Consider the following 16,188-nt stretch of genomic DNA (forward strand, 5'->3'; position numbering starts at 1 on the left):
TTTATACGTGAGGTAACGTGGCAAGCAAAGATTCCAGAATACTTCTATAAGTTAATATTTCTATAATAATAATATTTCTATAGGTTGTTAACAATGTATTTATTGGGAAGTATGAATCTCATACGAAGAGTTTTTATCCTTAAAAGAAAGACAGGAGGTATTAAATAATGGTTTTAAAATAGTTTTAAAATTTCTAAATTTGTTTTATTCAAAGGTTATCTATACGAAGACCCGTCCCTGTATTAGGATTCGATATTTAATACAATCTTTGATTTCATAATTTTGTTCTAAAAGACTGGCCAGTTATTTACAACAACATCTGCCTTCCTTGCTGGTACATCCACAATACACATATCGGGCATGGCTTCCTTTTCACTGTATGGCACTATGCACTCTTGAGTATTGACGTGGTTTAATTAAGAAATAGACACTAAAACTCACAGAAAGGGGCAGAGGATGGGATTTAGGTGTTGTGGAGCGTCGATTTGCAGTAATACCCGTATAATATATAAGTATCATACCATAAAAAGCATATATTCAAGGGAAAATTCAATCAAGTAGGCCTACTTTTTTCTCGAGGTGTTAAAAAATTATTTCCACTGTTAGAATATTAAATTTTATGACTTATTCCCATATGTAGGCTATATATTCACGCGGCATAAAAATGGGCGCCCCTCCCCCCCCCCCCCCCGCCCCACACACACACACACACACACACACACACAAGTTTACGCATCTAGCTCTAAAGACTGACATGACTGGAAAAATGACGGGAGTAAGCCTCCGCCCCCCCCCCTCCTCTCTCCCGCCAGCTACATCCACCCAACCCTGCCCCTTTTTCCTTCAACTCTATCGTTTGCTGGTTCGTATCCCGCGTTTCTCTACAGCGAAGCTGTTAACACGGTCTGCAACATTTCGGGGAGAGTGAGGTGAAATATAGATTCTGCCAAGATATCTGCAAAGTTTTAAGGCGCAAAACTGGAGAATTTGGTCAGTTTTTCATCCTTTATAAAGTTTTTAATATACTCTGCTTTTCAGTGGTTCCAGGAGTCCTAAATATTTTGCTGGCATTTTGATAATTTTCTCTTTTGTGTTTCCCCGAAAAAACGTCCATACACAAAAATCGATAACCGTATGGGATTTTTATACAGGCAATTGACCTACTTTGGGCAAGTGCAGTTATCAGCGCTATTTAACAATTTTATGACTTGGGCGTGGAAACGTGATTCACGTTTGTGATACCAATTTTTTTCTTACAGTGATGTGATTAATAAACAGTGCGTGTCGATCACATCTTTCAAAGTTTTTTTTAGCATAAAGATGCTTTTCTTTTTGAGGATAACGGGAAATGTGTACATAACTCAAAATCAAGAAAATACTGCATTTTTCTCTTATATGCAAATTAGATTGCCTTGGGTAATAATCTGGCCGGAAGTTCATATCTCTGAACGAGACCGGCGTAAGCACCATCTAAATGACGCTGCAAACGAAGTTGTCAACCGGAAGGCAATCAGAAGTGGATTCAAATGTTTTTGATAAAGATTTTTAATTAAGTTTTAGTCTGTAAATGTACAGAGCTGAAAATAATTTGAATTTGCACTAATGAAGCTATTGAACAAAATGCTAAGTGAACCGAAGAAAATTGTCTGATTTTCTTATACTTACATCTACATTCACAAATAAATGAAATTCAGTGCAACATTCATGTGTTAATACACTGGCCAAGACCCCAGTCAACTACTGTATATGGCATCATTCTCACCAGAATAACTTGAAACTATATGTGGTGGCATTTGGTCGGATTTCTGTAGAAATTTGACATGCCAACTCGCTTTAAATGACCCTTAAAGATCTGTATATGTTTTTAGCCTTAGGTTAAATATATGGTCATGTCAACGGATATAAGCTCCAAAGTAAAGTTTTTAAGTTTTAAAAATGAATTTTAAAGGATACCCGAATATAGGTTTCTACCAGTAACTTGGTTATAAAACATCCATAAAAGGTGTGTTTTGCCTTGATATAAAGCAGTCTGTCGGAGTCGATGCGATCTGACCTCCTCCAAACTATAGCTGAAGCCATGCCATTGGTATTAGGAATCACATAATTGCAGTCAATGCCAGACGGATTGCCGTTTCAAGGCGAACTGTTACATATTTCGTATCAGAGTGCGGTAGTCCATGCAGAGGATAGTTTCAACCAGCAGTGTGCATGTGTAGCTTCTGGTGAGTACAAAGGTCACCAACGCTCGTTCAGACCATACCACTATCAACATTTTCAGAAGAATCCACACTAAATTTATTATTATCATTGCTACAAAATTACGGATCCATCATTGGCTTTTGTCCTTTTCGCCTAACTCAACCGTAAACTCATCCAAAGCATTTACCACTTACATAACTAAACAGCCATGTTGCATCCTGTATAGTTGCTAGATTTCAATGACATAGTTTGAGTGGAATAATAATTAACATGCAGTAAATCATGGTCAAGATCAATTTATGAGTTCATATCGTTAGATAGACGGGGCTTCAAGATACAATTAACAAGGAAATTGACCAGGTTTATCGTAGAGACTAAATTACATTTAATTTAAAATGCTATTTAGATAAATTGTATTCGTTGCCGTGCTCTATTTTGTCATTAAAAATGAGGCAATTTGCATGTCATGTAAAGTTTACAATGCCGATAGACAGAAGAATTACCCCATGCGTGTTGCTTTTCTGTATGTTCGGTGTAATATTACCTGCATGAGTCACTGCCAGTCCTGATACAACAGTGCTTCTTTCTCCTTCTTTTATTTTCTCCCTTTCATTTCAAATTATGTTCCTATTTTTAAAAAACAGTGTAGTTTATTTATCGTGAAAGGGACCATGGAGACAAAGGCGACTCTTTCGTATGAAATCAGATAGAACAAAAATATATAAGATCGGAAGAGAAAGACAGACGTCATGACAAAGAACAACAAGCAATACGCAAAAATAGACAAATAAAAAGTGAGTGGGCATTATGCACCGACATTTTTGTCTTTAAGCGTATTAAATTGACGAATGTTTAATTTAGATTCTTTAAAATAATTCGGCGGGTTCAAGTCTTAACTTCTCCTATTAAAATTCATTTTCAGTCTTCGTTTACTATGTGAACAGCGTTTTAGACGTTATGTTGCAAAATCAGTTTTAATTCAATGTCACATGAGATCAACAATTGGACATTAACCTGAACTCACTCACCAAGTTGTCTGACATTGGCAAATTTATGTGTTGCAATTTTAAGCAGCTTTCCAGTGGGAACTTTAATTACATCTGTCCACCTCTATATAACAGATACGATAGCGCAGGGTTTGTTCTTCTCTAACGACAGCTGTATCCGGCGTGTACATATTGTGTGCAATATCAAAGTGATGGAGCCAATACAAGTGGTAGTTTTAGTGGTGAGTAGGCAAACGCTTCATATTGGCATGTTAAAGTTTTCATCGTGACTTTGGCCGACATACTATTGAGGAAAAAACATTTAATTTTTTTTTCTGAAAAGGCAATCGACTACCAGCCTTGGACACTGGGATCAAAGGTCCGTGTCGTTGCATGAGAGCGGAATGAATTAACAATCCCATGACAAAATACTACATCATGCAATGGAATAATTTCCCCGCCTAAATTCCCTTTGTCGAATTTTTATCAGATATCTGTGTTAACCATTGAAGATGCTTTATTTTGCACGGGTGTCTCACTTTACGTGACTACACGCCGTTTCTATCCAGGCGCTGTTTGTCTCCGCTGATGGCGCTGTTAGACAATTTAGGCTCTCTGACGTCCCCAGGAACCTACGGCCTTTCAAGTGTAACGAACTGGCCTGCAACTCGGACTGTTCGGACATAGCCCCCTGTGAAGTTGAAACTGACGCCAGAGTTAGATGCGTGGACAATCGGTGGACGACGCCGGACGGCATTTTACATGGACACTGCCACCGTTAGTTTCCCAACGCCAACTAAATAACATGATTAAAGCAATAGATTTGCGTGTGGGTTCGGGCATGCTTGTGTGCAGGGGCGGATATTTGAAGGGGGGTCCGTGGATGCAAAGCCACCCCCCACCCCACCGCCTTAAACTTGGCGCGGGGTTCGGGACCCGGTGAAGGCTCCCAACAAATTTGGTAATTTAGAGGGTGCCGGTGCCGGTGAACGGTGCGGCTTGGTACGGTTTAGAACTATGGTTCAGCTAGTCAAAATTCTAATTTCAAGAGGGGACCATATGAGTGTTTTTTTTTCAGAAATTGAAAGGGGGGTCAGGACCCCCCCCCCCCCCCGACACTCCTCTTAATCCGCCAGTGATGTGTGTGTGTGTGTGTGTGTGTGTGTGTGTTTGTGTGTGTGTTTGCATGTACACACTCAAAAAGTATTGTTGTGAGCTTTTTCAAAGAACTTTTTATGAGGTGAAATGATTAATTCAGCAGAAAGCTTTGAAATTCTTATTTCATTTTGTATGTAAGCATATTTAATCTTAATTTGTGTATGTGTGTGCAGGCACATACTCAAAAATTATTGTTGTGGGGCCCTTCGAAATAACTTTTTGTTAGGTGAAATAATGAATTCACTTTATAAAAGTACCATGATTTCACCAGCGGAAAGTTTTATAATAAAATCACTTGTTATTTTTAGCCTTATCAAATCTTAAGTCCATTTTAAAGGCATCTAAATGTTGATTAAAAAGTATTTCCTCACTGCAGCTGAGTTTTTCAAGGAATATGCGAGACGAGAGTTCGCTAAAAACGTTGAGTTTGACGTTGAAGATAAAACATTAGTGTGCGACCGGCCATCCTTTTCCCTGGTGGCACAAAGCGAGGATCAATGGCAGCTCCCTGTTCTCACTCCAGAGACCCCGTACATCAGACCACACCTCCTTTGTCATAACTTGCGGTAGGTAAACGCTATATGTCTTAATGTGGGTAAGATGCGTATATCTGAATATGCAATTTTTCATTTTTGGTGAGTCAAAGCTTGCATGTTAAAATTTTTCATATTGTCCACTTTGCACTTACTCATGGCGTTGACTCAGGTACATAACAGTTACATGTAGGGCAGCATTCCTTGTGCAATAACTCTATGTTGTTTAATAAAAAAATAAATAAATAATAGTTCAGGTGTATGTTTTATCTGTTTTATACGTCTTATGAATGCAAGCCTGAATACAGCAACACCTATCAACTGATTTATAAATGATAAAAGCATCTTGCTGGGTAATTCCAAATGTTCCATGTGTTCTCCAGTTTGACAACTGCCGGTGCCGTTGGAGGTACCCTCACTGAGACCGACTTTGCCGCGCTCTGCCGCAGATTGGTCAATAAGTTGAGGGATGGAAACCCGAGTTTTTTTACTGATGCCAAGTTTAGCAATATGGGCGTCGTAGACAAAGGGTTTGTTGTAAGTATCTGCAAAATCACTATTGCGTGGAAATAAAATTGAGTGATTGCAATCGGCCCATTTGCAAAATGCGTTCATTTTCTAGACAATAGGAATATGCTTAGACCTAAAAATTGCTGATAACACAAGTATAAAAATACTGTATGGACTATATATGTATGGCATGGATTTATATGTACGTGCTTTGACTGTCATTTTTTAAGTGTTCAAACGTTTATTCCTTGTGTTCTGTTGGAAAGATATCTATTGCTTAAAGCAAATGTATGGCACGTTGTTTGACTTCTGTGTCGGTATATACATGGTAAAATAAAAGTACAAACGGATTTAGAATATGCAAACTTGTATATGCAAACTTGTATATGTATCATTTTCATTTACCTCGCTTAAATGTTGTACAATAATGGTGTTCTGTAAAATTTTAAACTATGTTCTTTTTTTAAATTGTCCCATGTTAGACTGCATCCACCGCCACTGCCACAACAAAACTGTTCTGCTTCAAGAAAAGAGGAGTGTGGGAAGACTGCAGAGACCAGTCTCGACGTCAGGCGTCCAGTCTGAACTGCAGGCTATTCGTAAAGTCCATCGCGGCCTTTATGGAGTAGATTTGATTCATATTTCATGTTCAAATGCTGTTAAAACTGATACATTTGCTAGCATGACATCAAAACGTCGATATTAGGGTGCTATATACCATATGTAATGCAAACAGCTCATGTAGTGTACGCAAAAAATTAATAAATAATCTCACAAAGAAAACACATTATTTCGTCTTAATTTATATAATTCTGACAAACGCGTCCATCACAGTGAAAATCGTAATACACCGGTATAATGAAACGCTTTCTAAACATACAATTGCAATTATCATAGTTCTGCCAGTAGTGGCCCTGATTGCGTTTGTTGAGAAATTTTCTCAACTACGACAACGATGCTCAAACATTCGTGCAGTTCAATAGCCGTGACTGTAGATGACGAAGCCTCTAGGAATAGCTTAAGGTTAGTAAAATCAAGTAATTTTGTCGTCGCACGGGTGACCTACCATGTATTCTTTGGTACTAATCTAGAACACTCCCATTGGGACGGTAGGTTTGTTGCAGCATATTACTTTTAGCATGGCGTCATCATCGGTTCTGACTCTCGCATTATACTGTATATCTGCCGCGGCGGCCCAGCCTCAAGTTACCACGAAAAATGGTGTGATACAAGGACTTGTGAAAACAGTAGCGGGGCATTCTGTGAATCAGTTTTTAGGGATTCCTTTTGCTGAACCACCTGTAGGAGCTCTGAGGTTTATGAAACCACAGCCGCCCTCTAACTGGACTGGGGTTAAGCAGACCACCGCTTTCGGTGCGGCGTGCATGCAGAATACCACTGACAGGACTGTCTTCATTCCTTACAATGTTCAGGTATTTAGACGGTGGAGAGAGAGAGAGAGAGAGAGAGAGAGAGAGAGAGAGAGAGAGAGAGAGAGCATGTCTGCTGTTGCATTCGAAAAGTCTTAATTAAAGCTTTTTAACAAAGTTTATGTAATATTTTACCTTAATATTTTACCTCTTTGGCCACATATTTATATCCCCCCTCAAAAATAAATAAATAAATAAATAAATAAATAAATAAATAAATAAAAGTGCCACCCCTTCCGCATTTATGTACTTTGCTATAAGGGTACCCATAAGTTAAAAATCTACTAAGCAACCGATCATCGTGTAAATTTGGGATGTAGTAATACCTAGCGTGACGCATTGAACGCACTGAAATATCTGTAACGATCGGTTAGCATATTTAACGTTTGCCTAACGTTTGATTATCGTTTGGAAAACATATCCTAACGCTTTGCGATCTGTCGTATAAATAAAGTGCCATTTTCATCATAGATTTACCAGTTGGAGAGGATAGAGGTAGGTCTTTTACAACACCGATTGGATCCAGTTGGCAGTCCACAATTGTTATACTTTAGTCGAAAAATTAATTATATTACATTCTTGTTAAAACCAGTAATGCACTGTATTTCGTATAAAGGTCAATATCATAAGCTGAACTCCTAAGCTTGGGATGTACCCTTTTCTCTCACGTCCACGTCCATGGTACATGTAACGCCAAGCAGTTTTCCCACCCAAACCGGTCATAATTATATATCCTCAAAAATGCATAAAAGTAATAGTATAATTTCTACGGGTATTAATTGTACCAAGAAAGTCCTTATAACACTTTAACAAAATTGTCAATAGAGAGATAAAAGCACCTTTAAACTGGGCTTGCTTGCTCAGCGTTCATATCATAATGATGCATTTAAAGTCGATCTGGACTCAAAGACCATGTGAGATTTTTAATTTAAGGGAACAATCAGCTGGAAATTGTAAGGTGATAATTGTCGTTGCGTTTAAGAAGTAAAACATGAAAAGGAGAGATTTATGTTGTGTTTGCCAGAATCAAGGCAGGGGATCCTATGGACTGGCTATATTTTTCGACAGAATCATACGGTAGTGCCACGAAATCACAACAACACCCGTAAGTTCAAAAGTTCGCACGGGCGTAGGGCCTAAGTGTGATTGAGGGAAAGTGTGAACAATGATGCTTTTTGTTAAATGTTTTGATTAGTTAAACTTTTTGAACGTGACATTAATAGACAGCAGCGTTAACTATTTACTTATAATTTTTTTCACCCCAGCTGTCTGAAGACTGTCTAACCCTGAATGTGTTTGTCCCGGGGACTGTGAGTAACACTAACAGGAAGGCGGTAATGGTCTGGATACACGGCGGGGCTTTCACCATCGGAGGAACCAGTATCTACCTTTTTAATGAATTTGGTACGTCATAGTGTTCGATATTTTGGTAAACTCTAATTTTCAAACTCTATAACTCGTGCAGTTCGTATGGCAAGTTATGGACAAAAAACGATTCCAGTCAGTGACAGAAAAGAGAATTGGACTAAAACAGGACGATTCTCAGACCGCATGCATAACAGATGCATTTAATTATATTAAAAATTCAGAAATATCTTCTTTGTCATTAGTGGTACAAACTGACGTCATCGTGGTATCGGTCAACTACCGCCTGGGTCCATTTGGATTTTTGACCACTGGTGACGTCAACGCTCCTGGTAACGCTGGACTTTGGGATCTAATAGAGGGACTCAAATGGGTGCAAGACAACATAGAAAACTTTGGGGGAAACCCTAAAAAGTACGTGCTTAATCTCTGGTAGATACATGTAGGCGAGACACGTAGTGAGCCAATGTAAAGCAAACGCAATCGTTACATAGTAGTTACGTTCTTCAAATACGATTAATTATAATATGTACAAAGTTATTGTAAGCTCAAAATGCATTTATTTAACATATAAAAGCACAAACAGTAATATACCTAACATATATCTACATTTACATAAAATATCGCATTGAAATTTGAACCTAATACGTGGGAGAGTGAGACAAAACAGACGAGACCGACCACTCACAAGTCACTGGCGTCTTATAAAGGCCAGTGTACTGGTAGTGAGACATACATGTACAAAACAAAAATATTTCTAGTAGAAAAATAATCTCATTCTCATTATCTGTAAATAATATAATATTTAATCCACATGTAAAACGGATATCATTTATACCGAAGGGGAAAAATGCTAAGTAACGTGTACTCAATTGGTTGTTTCCTACATTGTATATGTAATTTGGTGGATCTTTAAGTAAAATGTGAGTCAGTCTTTTTAAGTAACACTTTAAACAATCGATCGAAATTTAATGAAAAAAGTGTCGACTTATTGCATGTATCTAAATTATCATTTCCAGTGTGACTATTTTCGGGGAATCGGCAGGTGGCTGTATCGTTTCACAACTAGCTATGACGGTAGCCTCCAGGGATCTTTTCCATCGTTTTATATCCATGAGTGGCACCGCGCTAAGTGATTGGGCCTGGGTGAGAGACGGACCTCAGGTCGCTACCAAGGTTGGACAATCTCTTGGGTGTAACGCCGCTGCATCGGAAAAGGCAAAATTGGTCGCCTGTCTCCGTGCAACTAATGCAACCTCGTTGCTCAGAGCGTCCGACCAGTCAATGTTCCCAGGACGTAACTCATACCCTTTTGGACCTGTCGTCGATGGCGACATGTTTCCTCTTCCTGTGGTGGAAATGTTGAAAGATATCAACTCAACTGTTATGAAAAACTTTTTCTCGTTGGATTACATGGGTGGATTTACGGATTCTGATGGAGGAGTCAACCATTTTTTCCCAACTATCAACATCACCTTTGGTGTGCCGCCCACCTATATGAGGGACACCCTGATTCCTCAGTTTGCTGCCGGTGCGTCCGTCTATCACAAAGATGAAATTGCACAGAAACTGAGAGAAGTTTACTACGATGCAAATGCCGACATGGAAAGGACTGGACGTCTAATGGTCAACCTGTATACTGATACCCTTTTTTCTGTGCCCACAGTTGGTTTTCTCAGAAGTCATCTTTTAGCGCCCGGTGGCTCCACCTTTCTTTACTATTTCACCAAGGAGCCGTCATTCCCGCATCTCCTACCCGTACCAGACTGGTTTAAGGGGGTGAACCACGGAGACGATATCGCCTTCATGTTAGGACCTGATAGTGCTGCTCAATTCAACTCTAACTTGACAGGAATAGAGGGGAACACATCCAGAGCTTTTATGACCTATTTGGCAAACTTTGCAAAAACTGGGTAAGCTTGAATACCTAAACGTTAAAGATGTATAGATGTGTGTATCTACTTCTGCTGGATATTTTTCACACTTTTTCTTGGATTAAGGAATTTATGGTAATCAGCAAAATGAGACAAGACTATTAATATTATGTATAATAATAATTAAAATAAGCGATTCTAGTGCGTACAACTTACGCTTTGCAATATTTGTAACATTCCAGAAACCCTAACACCCCTGATACTGTTCCAAGTCCATGGCCGGAGTATACGTATACGAGGGAAGAATATCTAGACATCGGTGACGTCATCATCAATAAAACTGACGTCATACCACGGCGCATTAACCTGTGGTTAGACACCATCCCTGCGATACTCGCCAGGCCCACCACTTCCGCTCCGTCCACGACGCCGGTGGCTAGTGAAGGTAGCCTAGTCCAGTTGAGCACCATGCTTGCCATCCTTATCATGTTAAACGCCTCGAAGTTACTTAATTGAAGGCATCCCTTTTCCTGCTTTATCATATTACCGTGGTTCTGTATCCATGTGTAAAAATAACGTTAAAGAAAATGCCTTGCCCAAAGGACATCTTTTTATATACAGTGTTTGATTCCTACTCCCTGTGAACAGTAAGTACATTGTAGCTTTAGGTTGGCTTTGTGATATAGTGTGTATACGCATGTATTTTGCACTTTGTCTGAAGAAACATAATTAATCTGCGGTCCTGGTAGGGATAACTGCAGCTGTGGTGTAGGCAAGGACTCTCCAGTTGATAGTCCACATTCTTTTTAATACTACCGTGTAACTACCACCTTTACTGCTTTCCAGCTTCTTAGTTACGGCCCAAGTTTGTGGTCCGTTTTGAAAAATCCTCACTACGCAAACTTTTATGAATTTTATGGTTATGTCTGAACATTTACTGGATTTTAGACTAAAACAGATAAATAAATAAATTTATTATTATTATTTTATTATTATTGTTATTATATATTTAGCGTGAACACTGAATAAAACACACTGGGTGGTAAATTTTTGTGATAGGAAATCGGGGATAAAAAGACAATTTGTTAGATTTTAGACTAAAGTTTTTAAAAGTTTTTTTTTTTATTTTTTGGCCTAGCCACACCACACCACACCTACATTGTACAGAAACGAATCATTTGGGCTCCCAAGGGGACCTTACGTTAATTAAGCTTATAATATGTTATACTCATTAACAAGCAAGATAATCGAATGTCACAGTCTAGGAGAGACAAAGCAAAGTCCCGCTGCACTAGGACGTGTTCTGGAATACCAACACGCTTGTTCATGTCGCCTGTTTGCTGGGGTTGAAAGCCCAACGTTGAATTCTTGGAGAAACAGACTGTCAATTTCCTCTACACTGATATAGTTTGACTTCTAGTCAGATGGTGGTCTTTGACATCAAACGATGCCGACCAAAAATGAAATGGTTGTTTATGTTTGTTGTTCTTTGTTAACATATATTTCTACATTAAAATCACACAGGATACCCTAACACAAAGCAATACAGATGCAAAGTTTGCTGTCAAAATCTACAGATCAAATACACCCACAGACGGTTGTCCTCAACCTAGATAAACTTCTTGAAACTATCAAGTAATACATGTAGTTTTCATAAATTTCGAAACTGAAAGCCTCAATCAGTTTCCCGTCAGGGTCTCAATGACGCCGTTGTCCTTGACTAGTCAAAGACTCCAAACCCCCCGCTTGAAGAACCGCTGCTGGAGCGACGACGCGCGTGCGGGTCCTGGCGGTTTGCCCGAACATTTTTCTTCATGTTCCGTCTTATTTCCTCCTTCTTGTCCTTCTCATTCTTCCATTTCTCCTTCTCCTGTTCTCCATGGGTTTTAGGCATGCTGCTGCTGCAAAGACAGACACAATAAATAAATAAATAAATAAATAAATAAATAAATAAATAAATAAATAAAACTGAATGGTGATTGAATGAACAAACAGAAAAGTGAATCGATAAATAGCATGAAAAGATAGAAAGCAATAAAAATTCCGTTAACATCTGATTATTCATAGCTGAATTTTAACAATTTACTATTAGTTTATAGAAAACTTAATTGCTACAAAGACATGCATGCGCAAGCACACGCACACATGCTCCAGACACATGCACTAACGAAAAAGAAAGCGTGCACACTTATGCAAACGCACGCAGGGAGTCATCTTCACAAATAGTCGAATATTCCGCAAAAATTAACATATATGAATTGTGACCTTTTCATATCCGCCTCACTCGCCTCACTGTCATATGAATATTCTGATCTTTCTATTACACTGTCGTGGATGGTTCAGTAATTTTGTGTGAATGTCATTTGTATGCTAATAGTTAATGTGGTTAGTTACAAAGAATACTCTCAACGCATTCTGTATATATCCATGAGCTCATATACCGTTATCTCGTAGGCCTATTAACTTTTTCCTCATTACATGAATCATTTTAATGGGTGCCCGGTAGACGGGTTTATTAATTCCCCATCAAGTGAAGTAATCAAATTCAGTATTGTAGACAGATTAAAGTGAACACCCTTAAATGCCCTTCAGGGGACTATAATTTCACACTACCTAGGCATTGGTCCTTTTATAAAAATTGCCAAAATTAAATCACAGCCCAATTTTTAATGTTTACCGGTGGGATCTATGGGTCACCTAGAACCCCCTCCCTGGACCCCCTCTTCGTGAACTATTCTTCGCCCTCGTTTCGACACATTTTCTTAACAAATCGCAATCATTTCAGAATTTTCTAAATTTCGGAGTTTTTGACTGAACGGTGCATTCTGCACGGAAGAGTCGGGAGCGACGCGTTTGACACAAACGCGACAAGTTCCTGACGTGTCCTCTCTGTGCCTGTAAACTCACTGCTTGGTGACCCACTTTATTTGACTACCCTCTACCAGGATATCAGGTAATTATGTGCACTTTTCTCTGACACAGTGCAGAAAAGTATCATCATTCATCTGTATATTAAAATCAATCTGTGTTTCTGATAAAGCGTACACTTTGACGGGGGTACGTGTAGCTACTCAATCTTTCCCAGTGACCTTGGGTCATCGCTACACAGGTTCTCACCTCGAAATTCAGGTCTGAAGTGAGCCATCTTCCTCGTCCCTAGCTTTCAGTCTACATATATGTACATGTATATGTATATGTATATGTATATGTATATAAAAGCTTGAAAGATCAAAAACTATCCCATGTGGCATCTAAAATTCAGGGGCCGGGTGTCAGGTCAGATGTGACACCGATGACTCGAGATGCCGCATACTCCACCTGTAGTTTAACCCGACACTTATGCACGAGTCGGCCCTAGAACCTGGCTATCATTAACCCATAATAAACCCATACATTGATATCAAATAAGCTAGAACACTTACGAATAACGGTCCGACATGTTTGAGTGTCGTCGAAGTGGTCCTTGCTTAAATCTTTTCACTTTTTGAGATGGATTTGATCTATCAGTGTGTCTCTGTACTTGTCAGTGTGGTGCAATATTTGCTCAACATGCTTCGTTTTTTTTCTTTTTTTTTGTAGGGGCCTGCGAGGGTAAGGGCATTTATGAAAAAAAAATGTGTGTCATCCGAGTGTGTATAGAAAAATTAAGTGGGTTCATATTTTAATGTCTACGATGTCAACGTTAAAACGTCTACGATCTAAATAAATGTTTCAAAATAAACGCCTTTGCATGCGTGCCCCTTTTAATACCACATATTTCACGTAACTGAACCCTCCCCCTCTCTCTCGGTCGCTCCCTCGCTCGAATTCTTATACATCTTGAAAAAAATTAACATCAGGAACCTCTCACGACTACAGCAGAAAAGAGGGCGGACAACACCTTGCGGGCACGGCAAGTTGGTGACACACACAGGTGGATGACAGCCAGACTGCAAGGGTGCGTTCACACTAACCTAAAGTAACCCGACCAAACGACGTTTTCCCCATTGACAGTACTCATTACTGAAATGCGCCCGTTCATGTCAGGTGTTCCAACAATGGAAAAAAGTTGGTTGCACATAACCGCCCAACCCCCCAAAATATAACCAAAACCAGTTAAAATTGCTGCTAGCAACCCAATACTGTAACTCTCTGCCGCATAATGGCATTCATATATAAATATATGCATTATCCTAAAACGGCTGGTTTAAGGTCGAGTTTGAGAGTGAAGAGAGCAAGCAACAATCCCTTAGCTAAGACTATTTTTATTTACGCAGACATCAGTCCCTCCAACTTAAAAGATTATACAGAGGGTGTTAATAGAGAGAAAAATATATATATTGAACGTTGCATTTTTGTTATGAAAAGGCAGAAATATGAACTACCGACACATCCCCAAGTGGTCCAATGACTAGTTCACAGGTACAAGTGCCAACTGGAATTGAATTCACACAGGAATAAATAAAACAAGATCAGAAGCGTAATTCTCTCTGATGTATATTGAACCCTTCGATAACCCGTTTTATCCCTGTCTGCGTGAACACCAAACTGGCGTCGCTAATAACTTGGTTCTACTCCGACATTCACGTGCACAGGTAATGAAACTAATTTTCAAAACTTCTAAAAAAAAATTAAATGCCCCTCGAAGTGATAAACAGAGATCTAGCCTGTCAGACATTCCTTTCTGTTAAGGGTACATAAATGTCAACCAACAATAGTCGACTGTTAGTAAAAACATCAAAGAGCCATGGGGCAGTTGCTCCTTTAAGTGATTATTTTACGAACAAGGAGAGGAGATGGTCATGCATGTTATTCATTATTAAAGGCCATTCATTTCAACACCGGTTGATTCTATTTCTTTCATAAATTATTATCCCTTCTTGACACTACCCTCTACCAGGGTGACAGATTGATTTTTCACAGATATTCACAGATATGTCTCTAGATAAATAGACAGTCATTTTGGTCTGAGTCAGCCGCCTCAACAAAAATGTCCACAATAATAACTGCGACCCCTGTATTTGGAAGAGGAGGAAGTTCAGGGAGTATACAGGTGTTGTAATCTTTAATTATCTCTAGGTATCTAATTCCCTATCCAAAAAAAAGCTTATTCACTGATATCAGGGTCCTTTTAAAATACGTACAAAATCACACTGTGGGGCGCTTTCCACATTTAAGTACGTATACCAGACAACTAGCGCACCCCTGTGGTCGGAGAGTGAAAAAAAAGATCACATGCCCCCCAACTCTACCACCGCATGCTCTTCATATATTTTATTATGTATTTCTGTGTTTAGTTTTCTAGCTTAATTCTGCTGTTAAGAGTACGATTAGCAATCGATATATGCGATCGCAGAGGTTTAAAACATTGCCGTCCATGTACAGTAGTTCTGCAATCTATAGCACATGCAAAGTAATTTGTCGGATTTTATTTATTTATTTATTTTTTTTATTATTATTATTTTTTTTTTTTTTGTTAGAATCCGGTGTGGTAGAATTTCATATCCTCGGGAAGAAAACCACAGTACCAAATGGTGCGATGTGGGAAGATTTTGACTAACGTTAAAGGGGAAGAAAATACAAAAGTTTAGAGACATACCAAGTAAGAGCCAAGAGAATTCTGATCATTCTGTGACATTTATGATAACACTACTGGCAATAAGTCAACGATTTATTTCAAATACACGAGTCTTATATAGTTCTCTAAATTAACCTGTTGTATAATTACTGAAACAACTCATCAATGTAAAAAAACTTAATGACTTGATTAATTACTTATTTAAAGCAATATGTTGGAGGTTTCAATGTTTGGAGGAGAAACAATATCAAAAATTACAGATGTGACCCGCATATAGATCTTCTGTTTTTTGCGCACTAGAGAAAATAATTGAGACATTAAGAGCTAACCTCCTATTCAGCTTCTTATTTACAAATGCCTTTAAGGGAAAAACAATACACAAAACGACACACCGCCAGAGTCTCGTCAAGATATTCAGCTGGAGATTTGTGAAACCCTTAGGGGTGAAACTCTCGTCAATATTCTCCGCAAGCGAGAGTCCCCATGGATGGGATCGTGAGATAGGGAGTGGGAGCAGTAGGCCTACTTGGTGCATGTGTACTACTTATGGTACTGAATTCAAATTTGAGTTACGAA

The 16,188-nt window shown here is 38.9% G+C and overlaps 2 protein-coding genes and 1 long non-coding RNA gene across 6 annotated transcripts; 2 read left to right on the forward strand and 1 right to left on the reverse strand.

The window, feature by feature from the left end:
- Positions 1–799: 799 nt before the first annotated feature.
- Positions 800–6,234, forward strand: LOC106160923 (uncharacterized). Of its 2 annotated transcripts, XM_087016578.1 has the most exons (5): positions 800–3,427; positions 3,755–3,962; positions 4,720–4,909; positions 5,260–5,413; positions 5,869–6,234. In XM_087016578.1, the coding sequence occupies exons 1-5, from the start codon at positions 3,398–3,400 to the stop codon at positions 6,013–6,015; spliced, it is 729 nt and encodes a 242-aa protein (XP_086872704.1). In that variant the 5' UTR covers positions 800–3,397; the 3' UTR covers positions 6,016–6,234. The 2 variants fall into 2 exon arrangements, with proteins under 2 accessions (XP_086872704.1, XP_086872705.1); XM_087016579.1 differs by lacking the exon at positions 3,755–3,962 and having other exon boundaries at positions 800–2,222.
- Positions 6,235–6,418: 184 nt separating this feature from the next.
- On the forward strand, positions 6,419–11,039 carry LOC106160910 (carboxylesterase 1D). Its single transcript, XM_013537683.2, has 5 exons — positions 6,419–6,819; positions 8,082–8,220; positions 8,427–8,595; positions 9,201–10,094; positions 10,298–11,039. The coding sequence occupies exons 1-5, from the start codon at positions 6,526–6,528 to the stop codon at positions 10,569–10,571; spliced, it is 1,770 nt and encodes a 589-aa protein (XP_013393137.2). The 5' UTR covers positions 6,419–6,525; the 3' UTR covers positions 10,572–11,039.
- Positions 11,023–13,627, reverse strand: LOC106160911 (uncharacterized). 3 transcript variants are annotated; one of them, XR_015335354.1, is made up of 2 exons: positions 13,478–13,627; positions 11,023–11,953 (listed from the first exon to the last, which is right to left on the reverse strand). It is a non-coding gene; the product is annotated as an uncharacterized LOC106160911 (long non-coding RNA). The 3 variants fall into 3 exon arrangements; XR_001238181.2 differs by having other exon boundaries at positions 11,023–11,956; positions 13,478–13,623; XR_015335355.1 differs by lacking the exon at positions 13,478–13,627 and adding an exon at positions 12,321–12,437 and having other exon boundaries at positions 11,023–11,956.
- Between the last annotated feature and the right edge of the window lie 2,561 nt (positions 13,628–16,188).

The sequence above is a fragment of the Lingula anatina genome, chromosome 7 (genome assembly GCF_051362555.1).
Source record: "Lingula anatina isolate TDL-2025a chromosome 7, LinAna3.0, whole genome shotgun sequence".
Classification (NCBI taxonomy): domain Eukaryota; kingdom Metazoa; phylum Brachiopoda; class Lingulata; order Lingulida; family Lingulidae; genus Lingula; species Lingula anatina.

Excerpts from the sequence above, each read along its gene's own strand:
- LOC106160923 (XM_087016578.1), top strand. The coding sequence starts at position 3,398 with ATGGAGCCAATACAAGTGGTAGTTTTAGTG. Across the intron at positions 3,963-4,719 it reads TTTACATGGACACTGCCACC|CTGAGTTTTTCAAGGAATAT; the intron begins GTTAGTTTCCCA and ends TCCTCACTGCAG. Across the intron at positions 4,910-5,259 it reads CTCCTTTGTCATAACTTGCG|TTTGACAACTGCCGGTGCCG; the intron begins GTAGGTAAACGC and ends TGTGTTCTCCAG.
- LOC106160910 (XM_013537683.2), top strand. The coding sequence starts at position 6,526 with ATGGCGTCATCATCGGTTCTGACTCTCGCATTATACTGTATATCTGCC. Across the intron at positions 8,221-8,426 it reads CTACCTTTTTAATGAATTTG|TGGTACAAACTGACGTCATC; the intron begins GTACGTCATAGT and ends CTTTGTCATTAG. Across the intron at positions 8,596-9,200 it reads TTTGGGGGAAACCCTAAAAA|TGTGACTATTTTCGGGGAAT; the intron begins GTACGTGCTTAA and ends TATCATTTCCAG.